Source organism: Chinchilla lanigera, unplaced genomic scaffold, assembly GCF_000276665.1.
Source record: "Chinchilla lanigera isolate Chin_1 unplaced genomic scaffold, ChiLan1.0 scaffold00132, whole genome shotgun sequence".
NCBI lineage: Eukaryota > Metazoa > Chordata > Mammalia > Rodentia > Chinchillidae > Chinchilla > Chinchilla lanigera.
This window is the reverse complement of record NW_004955533.1, coordinates 1,243,836-1,252,855: the sequence shown is the minus strand read 5'-3', so window position 1 is coordinate 1,252,855 and position 9,020 is coordinate 1,243,836. Positions and strand designations below refer to the sequence as shown.

Here is a 9,020-nt window from a genome sequence, read left to right as displayed (position 1 = left end):
TGTTTGCTCAGGGGCGTGGGGCTGCTTCTGTCTGCCCACTTGGCCCGCACTGCTCCATAGGTGGGTGCTACGTTTGCATCCCGCCTCTGCATCCCGTCTCTCCACTGCCCCTTCTGCAGTATTTTGTTTTGTTTTTTGAGGCAGTGTCTTGCTAGGTAGTTCAGACTGACCGTGATCAGTAGCCCAGCCTTGAACTTGCAGCAGTTCTGTTGCCTTAGCCTCCCAAGTGCTGGAATTACAGGTGTGCTCCACCATTCCCAGCTTACCTCTTGCCCAGTTTGTAGCCCAGCCTCCGGGAAATTGTCCTTTCATCCGCTTTCCTTGCAGTCTTCCTGAGTCCACCTCAAGTGGGGCTCTGCAGTTCCTTTTTCTCACCTCTGGACACCAGGGCTCTGGCTGCCTGTCTGCTACTTTGCGTATCCACACCTGTTGAGTTACATGTCTACATGGACTGGCTCTGTGTCCAGGTAGAACCTTGCTGTGGGAGGCCCAGTACCCTCTTCACGGTGTGGGGGTGAAATTCATCAAAATGGCACATGCCTGTAATCTTGGGAGGCTGAGGAAGGAGGATGGCCGCAAGTGGAGGCCAGCCTGGAGAACATAGCAAGACCCTGTCTCAAAAAAATTTCATCACAATGCACCTCCTTGTGTGCATAATTCCAAAGCAGTGGATGTAATACTGGAACAGTAAAATAAAAGAAAAGTAGCAGGATGCTGTTTTATAAATGCTCAGATTCGGGGCTGGGGATTTAGCTCAGCGGCACAGCGCCTGCCTGGCAAGCGCAAGGTTGTGAGTTTGATTCCCGGTACCAGAAAAAAAACCAAAAAATAAAATAAATAAAATGAAACAAATGCTCAGATTCAACAGCAGGAGAAGGCAGGAGGGGGCCGGCAGCCCATCCCGCGCGTGGAGCCAGGGTCTGACAGCTGCGGATGCGGACTGTTTGGAGGTGGCACGGGACTGACTCAGACGGGGGCCCTTGCCATCAGCAATGGAACCCTGTGAGACGGAGGATAACTCTTGAAGTTCCTGTTGGACAGAGTAATTTTCCCTCAGTGCACGTGGAAGTTGCATTTCTCGAAATTCAGCGTGTAGGGAGCCCGTACAAAGAGCACTTTAGTTTGTACATAGGACAGGTTCTGGGCTCTGGTTACTGTAACCAGATTTCGCACTCGTAGCCCCGAGGAGACTGGCAGAAGGCTTCAGAACGGGTGGTTCCGGCTGTGGCTCTGCAGTGCCCCCGCCCTGTGCGCAGCCTCCTCACTGTGACAGGCATAGAAGCCCTTGCTGCACAGTGCAGGATCCCCTGCCTTAGCCATGTCCTCCACCCCAGCACTGCCCACCCTCACGCCACTCAGCACACGTCTGCGGGGTGACTCTAGAAAGTAGAAAACCCATCTTGTAGCCCGGCCTGTGAGCCACCACTCAGGAAGCTGACGCAGGACCACAGGTTCAAAGCCAGCCTGGGTGTGTGTGCGTGTGCGTGTGCGTGTGTGTGTGTGTGTTTTTGTTGTTTTTTTTTTTTGTCTTTTTGAGACAGGGTCTCGCTATGCAGTTCAGGCTGGCCTTGAGCTCACTTTGTAGCCCAGGCTGGTCTTGATACTCGCGACGATCCTTCTGCCTCAGCCTCCCAAGTGCTGGGATTATAGGCATGTGCCACCAGGTCCGGCCAGCCTAGGGTATATAAGACCTTTAAAAAAAAAGGCTGAGGCAGGAGCATCACTTAATCCTTAGAGTTGATCAGCCTGGGCAACAGAGCAATATGCCATCTCCAAAAACAAACAGTAAAACAAAACAAAAATAAATTCATCCTACGAATGGATTATTTTTAACAGTAAATAAAATTTATGTTAGCTCTTAGTATTTTTAGTATACACATGGCACTGATAGAGGACCATATCAACATTGAGGAGTTACGAAATTTGGGGATGTGTTTCACGCTTTCACTGGAGGCCAGAGGAATGAGGACCCCTTTCCTCCAATGAGGTGCTCAGTGTCTTCAGCCAGCCTGAGACTGTACCCAGGGTGGCTGGGCCTGTGGGGCTGTGCCCGTTCTTGTGGAGCGGGAGTGCGTAGCTATGGGTGTGGGCTGGTTGGTCGTGATGGTGTGCTTGGTATAGGGCTGTGCAGGAGGGCGGAATCATAGCGAGGCCCTGATGGTGGGTGATACGACCAGCACTGACCCTAGGCATTCTTGGGAAAGTCAGGTGCCTGCCTGTCCTCCAGAGCACCCTCACCACAACAGAGTATGGCTGGTGTGGGCCCAGGCACTTCCGTAGCTCTGCCTCTCCCGAGTACTTTTTGCTGTGGCTGCAGCAACTTACAGCTATGCAACTTCTCCAGCCCGGGCTGGAGATGGAACTCAGGGCCTTGCACAGGCTGGTGTTTTATCTCTGAGCTGTGTCCCTGGCCTCTGAAGTTACGATGGTGACCATAACAAGGGGAATAATTTTTGTAGGACAGGATTGGTGGGAGCCGAGCGGGGTGGCGCACGCCTGTAACCCCAGCACTTGGGAGGCTGAGGCAGGAGGATCGGTGTGAGTTGGAGACCATCCTGGGCTACACAGTGAGCTCAAGGCCAGCCTGAACTGCATAGCAAGACCCTGTCACAAAACGACAAAAAAAAAAAAAAAAAAACAAAAACCCAAAAACATAAAAAACCAGAACAGAATTGGTGGATCCGGTAAGCTCAAACCAGGGCCCTCAGGTGCCTGCCTGTCCTCCAGAGCACCCTCACTACAAGAGTATGGCTGGTGTGGGCCCAGGCACTTCCGTAGCTCTGCCTCTCCGGGTGGTGGCCAGTGGGGGACAGCCCGGGTCACCGTGTGCCGTCTGTCTTGCAGTGTTTGTGGGCTACCTGTGCATCGTGCTGCTCATGTTACTGCTGCTCATCTTCTGGATTGCCCCGGCCCACGGGCCCACCAACATCATGGTCTACATCAGCATCTGCTCCTTGCTGGGGAGTTTCACCGTGCCTTCCACGAAGGGCATAGGGCTGGCGGCCCAAGACATCCTGCACAACAACCCGTCCAGCCAGAGAGCCCTGTGCCTGTGCCTGGTGCTCCTGGCCGTGCTGGGCTGCAGCATCATTGTGCAGTTCAGGTACATCAACAAGGCCCTAGAGTGCTTCGACTCCTCTGTGTTTGGGGCCATCTACTACGTGGTGTTCACCACGCTGGTCCTGCTCGCGTCAGCCATCCTCTTCCGGGAGTGGAGCAATGTGGGCCTGGTGGATTTCCTGGGCATGGCCTGTGGATTCACGACTGTCTCCGTGGGAATTGTCCTTATACAAGTGTTCAAAGAGTTCAACTTCAACCTTGGGGAGATGAACAAGTCCAACATGAAAACAGACTAGGATGCGGCCAGGGGTTGGGGGCTGGAGGAGCAGGCTTTGGAGGTGGTTTCTGGTCTCGATTGGATGTGAAGTAGCAGAGACCCTCAATCCCTGGGGTGAGAGTTACCTGCACACCCACGGGTGGCCTAGTGGACATGAGGACCCGGGCGTGACACTGGACTGGGCCCAGCCCTAAGCAGCCCAAACCTCCCAGGGGTTGCCTGGGCACCGTCGCTCCCTGATGAGATGAATGTCACTTTCATTTCCATTAACCTGGAAGCTTTTGTGACTACTCTTTCCTTTTAAAATATTTTAACATGACCTAATCAGACAAGAAAGGTGGGCCTTGCTGGCTAGTCTTTGCAGGAGAGCAATGATCTTAGGTTACTTTGGAAACAGGAGACATGGTCTTGAAATCTGGCTCTGTGTAGTAAGCGTGCCTGTAGTTGGGTTAGTTTGCGTTAAGCATGTGTCATATTCAGGAACCTCATTCAGATAAGAGGGTTAACCAAACCTTCCTAACCCTCTAACAAATTGGCTGTCTTCTGCACTCACCCCAAGACATCTTCATAGCAAGTAGAGAGGAGTTAGCGAACGTAATACAGTACTCCATTGGCAGGGTGACTTCTCAATAGCTCAGCTCAATTTCAGTGCCTTTATCACTTGAATTACTCACTTAATTTGACAAGTACTATGTGTCTGTTCTCTTAGACTAGAATAATGGCACCTCCTTGGTTATACATTTATATTTCAGTGTTCGGATTACAAATAGGAAAATCAGTTAGAAATAATAGCATAGTCATTGGAAGATAATCAGACCTAACATACACCAAAGGCAATGGACCTGTGCAGCATGGAGTTATTGTCTAATTAAAGACAACTAATTAAGTAGCATGAGGTATTTTATTTTCATTCAAACTGTGTAACTGGGATCCAGCATCAAATATATTTACATTGTTTTCTCTGCAAGCATTTGTGACTAGTTGAAAGAAATAAACTATTTAACTTGAAAATAAGTTATTACATGAGGGAATAACTTCAGTACCACATATATTGAGTGTTCTTTAATACAGGAACAAATTAAAGGACACAGATAAGCTTAAGGCAGCGTCTACAAATTACAACACACATAGTTCTCAAAGGGATGTACATCAACAAGGGAAATAACTAACTCAGCCATCGCATCCTTTGAGATGTCATTCGAGAGTTCCTCACCCAGTTGCTCATAAACTTCTTGAGCACACAAAGACAGGACAGAACAAAATGAAAGACTACCTAGACGTAAAAGAGCCAATAACTGTGGCAAGTTTTGAATCCAAAAGGTCATTCTTCTGTCTAAGGTAACCTTCCATGCGTGTTAAACTGGAGTGATACAGATACACACAGCAGTGTCGTGTACTTCACACGCAGTGTTCCGTCTAGGTGGGGAAGTTGCCACATCCAGGACGGGGTTGAGTAGAGGAGGCGGAACAGGAACTCTAGTAGTACCCGATGAAAGTTACTCACCAAGGGAAAAAATGTGCTGTGCTAGGCAAAAACAGCATTTCTAAAATAAAGACCCAAGGAATAGTACCCTAAAGTGTTGAACAAAGAGGCTAAACAGAATGAGGCTAGTTTAACATAAAGCCAAAAAATACCTGTATGAAGTAAAAGTACATATGATCATCTTGGTTTGTTAGTGATTTTTGAAAAGCAGCAACAAAATTATTTTAAAAAGTCATATTGCTGAGAAAGTGCTCAGAAAGGTTATTTCTGTTTTTATCAGCTCTTGAAAGATTTTTTTAAATTACCAGCATTCTTTTTTTTTTTTTTTTTTTATACCAGCATTCTTAGAAATGCAGGTCTTGACTTACTGAACTCTATTAAAGTGAAAGCGTTATGGAGCAGGATCAGTACAGTTTTAGGCATGAAAATACTTCCTTAGGTGAGGAGCCTGAGAAACAGTATGTGGCTGTACAAGTATAAGAGGAAAATTCCTAATGTAGAAATGACGTTTATCTTGCTGTAACCTGTACGCAAAGCGAGTTTGAGTGCATCTGTCAGTGTACCTTATTACAGTCACACCCACAGTTACACCAGGGCTATTCAGAGGTCATAGTTTCTGGATGGTCTTCCCGATGATTTCTTTTAGGAGTACAGCAGAATTTCACAGTATTAGCATGTCTTCTCCCCTGGAAGGTGCCTGGCCCTGGAGCAGTCGTGTCTCTCAGGTTTCTCTCTGTTTGGATAGGTGGAGCAGGGTGCACAGCTTTCGTTCCAGTGGGACGAAGTTCACGTTGTTTTCAAGTGTGTGACAGTACTCGCTAAGTAACCAACGTGGCCAGTGTCCAGTGGTCTGATTCTCAAGTTTAACACAGAGCATATATATTCAGGGTTAATACGGTTTTTTTGTCTTTTTTTTGAGACAGGGTTTCACTATGCAGTTCAGGCTGGCCTTGAACTTGTTTATATAGCCCAGACTGGCCTCAAACTCACCTCCTGCTTCAGCCTCCCTCCCGAGTGCTGGGATGACAGGCGTGTGCTATAACGCCTGATGCAAAATTACTCTTGATAAATACTTAAGGAGGCCATTTTTCTCCTCTCTTTTTAAGCATGGTCTTGTTTTCTTATCTAACTCCTTGCATTTGGAAAGATTGTTTCCCATTCTGCTTATTGATCAAATGTAGGACCAGTTAAGGATTCTAATCCTAACCCAGCCCCAGGATAGCATCTGGGGAGCTCTGCAAAGGAGGCAGTGTTGCCCAGGCTGGGGCCCCTGGAGAGCAGTGTGGTTTTCTGGGGGCCTTGCACATTACTCAGCTATTGTTACAGTATTTTCCTATTTGGATGTTAATTTAATGTGCTTCACTGTTCTCTGCTCAGCAATAAGAAATATCCTTTCAAGACGACTCCCTAAGCCAGTTTGGATAAACTGGCTGAAGGTTTTATTTCCAGCAGTTAGTTAGTCCTAGCACTAAGATGTTGGTCTTTGTTGTTCGGTGGGTTTCATTCTGTTTTCTGATAGAGGAGAACACTGTCCAAATACGCGGTCACTGTTCCTCCTTTTCTCTGGACAACTCAGCTCCTGCTAAACATTTGCTCAGCTCTTAGAAGTTAGTCTGGAAACTTGGGCAAAGTGTTCAGACGCAGTGTCTCCGGGTATGAAGAACGCTCAAACCGTGACACAGGTTTGTCGAGCGCTGGCTGCTGCCCAGCCATGGGACTGTTACTGTGGTTCTGGGGCTGAAGCCAGGCCTGGTGCATGCTGGGCAGGCATTCCGCCACTGAGCTGTACCCCTTGCTCTAAAGCAAGATTTCCTCTGGCTTTGTCTGTTTGTTTTGTTTTGAGGTGCTGGAATTCAAATGCAGGGCCTCAGCCGCGCTAAGCAAGTGAGCTTCTACCACTGAGCTACGTCCCCAGCCCCTGCTGCTGCTGCTTGTCAGGAGACGATAGCTCTCTTTCCTTCTAGAACAGAGAGGATACGCTACTGGCCTGCAGAGCCCATAGCTCTTCTCTGATGCCCACAGAGCCTGTTCCAGCTTCCAGTGACCCAGTAGGACACGAGAAAGAGAAGAGCACTTTGACTGATGGATTAGCTTCTTGGACCGAGGAGCTACCTTCAGTGCATCTGACACCAAGGAGGTTGCACACCTGTCAAGCAGGGTTGGATGGAATCTTGGTGTTCTGCCTTCTCAGGGACCCAAAACGTATCAGTTCACTGTTGACCTTACTTCCAAGAATATGTCCATGTTTGTGTTGCATGTTTTACTCATAATCATACCTAGATTTTGTTAACTTGTGCTGGTAAGAGAAAAGACCAGCTGGCACCCCAGTCATATCGCAAGGCAGTTTATCACATAAGATACCTCAATTTTTTGTGTTCGTTTCCACCTCACAGTTGTTACTGGTGGTGAATTTGAAGGGTCTGTCCTTTAACTCATAGGTGACTTCACATGGGGCCAGGTTCTTGTACCTCCATTGTATACTTGAAAAGATTAAGAATTATAGGAACAGGAATGAGAATTTGGCCCAGTGCCGCTACTTGTTTATTTTCATATACGTTTCTCACATGCTATTAAATGTAACAAAATAATTATATTTTAAGAAAATGTAACCTTTGTTACATCAAAATATATTGTCTAATAAAAACTTGATATTCAGTAGAGCAGTGATCATGTAAATAAGCATGTATTTCAGATACCCAGAGTGATTAAAAAGCAGAGCCTAAGGCCTAGAACTAAGGAGGATTTATTTCTTTTCTCTGTTTTTCCCTGAATTGTGCAAATATGGGTGAGTTGCTTAACCTTTCTGTGCCTCGTTTCCTCTACCTCTGGGGGCGTGGGATGGCTCTCCAGGTTCACTGTTTCTCTGGGTAGCACTGTGGCAGTGCTCGGGTGGGTTGGATGGGAGCACTGTGCTCAGCACTGCTCTGGAAGCGGTGTGCTGGACCCCGGCTTGCACTGACCTCGACAGCTGCCCTGGACAGTGCTGGAGAGCACAGGCCTCGAGCGCAAAGCAAGTAAAAGAAGCACTGGTTGTCAAGGTTGCACAATTCCTTGAAGCTTTAATTTTCCCTTGTTTGTTTTTAAACGGGTTTTGTATACTGTATTGTAAAATATGGAAGTTAAACTGGGACACTAGAAACTGCACTGAAAGATCACATCCTGAAGGTGTGACGAGCTCCTCTGCCAGCCCGCTCAGGTCAAATTCTGTAGAAGATGAGATGACCTGTGTGACTGATCAATTCTGTCCCCTGTGATTGGTAATGAGTAATGCTGATCTTCTGCTTTCGAGCAGTTTAACCTAGACGATGAACTCTCTGACATCAGGTGAATGTCAAGAGCTCCTCGACCACTTGTGCCAAAGGGTCATGTTGAAAAATTTAGAATGTTTATTTGTTAGAATATAATAATTTGCTCCCCACCCCATTCAGTGGTTTCGCATTTTACAAATTTAGCAGTGTTTTTCAGTACTATTTCTGAGTGTTTCTGCCTTTGTAAAGGGTAGCTGTGATTTCCTTGTGAAGTGGAGTATAATCATGAAGACAGGAAGAAGGCGAGATACGAAATGTTAAATGTTGATATCGGTTGCATACAGTTTTTTTCACGTCAGTGCATCAGAGGAGCTTCTGATTAACACACATGCACACATTTACCAATGGCTAAGACTTGCTTATATTTTGCTTATAGAAGTAGTCATGGCATGATGTAATTGCCTTATGTAAATACAAAAGGCTATTTATTAAGTTTTCCAATAATATTTATTAATCTGTATATGTTTTAAAATAAAATAACTTATTTCTAGCTGAACATTTGTTGATTTTTTCCCTTTGCTTGAAATTCCTGTGTAGTCTCAGGTTCTAGACCCTTGTGGTTCCTTACATTTTCTGCCGCTTACGTCAGCCCGTGTGTCTGTCTTGGGGGTGAATCCGTGATACGTGAAGAAGTGCAGCATCCAGTGACAGTCTCCTGAATCCCAGAAGTGACGATATCGCCGAAAACTAGCTTGACTTCAATGTCTTCAACATATTTCTGAGTTGTGTGACTTGTGTTATTTCATATTTAAGCCCGTAGAAAATGAAGAGAACCACGTGCCTGAAATCCTAGCACTCTGGGAGCCTGAGGCAGGTGGATCACAAGTTTGAGCCCAGCCTGGGCAATGAAACAAGTTAGTGAGACCCTTCCTCAAAAAAGCAAGGGGGGGGG

The 9,020-nt window shown here is 46.8% G+C and overlaps 1 protein-coding gene across 6 annotated transcripts in view; it reads left to right on the top strand.

The window, feature by feature from the left end:
* The window catches only part of Nipa1 (non imprinted in Prader-Willi/Angelman syndrome 1), a 60,266-nt gene extending 51,642 nt beyond the window's left edge, over positions 1–8,624 (top strand). For all 6 annotated transcript variants that reach the window (XM_013507683.1, XM_013507684.1, XM_005410400.2 and 3 more), the window contains one exon: positions 2,845–8,624. In XM_013507683.1, coding sequence (XP_013363137.1) covers positions 2,845–3,356 — 512 coding nt within the window. In that variant the 3' untranslated portion in view covers positions 3,357–8,624. The remainder of the gene's footprint in view (positions 1–2,844) is intronic.
* Positions 8,625–9,020: the final 396 nt, after the last annotated feature.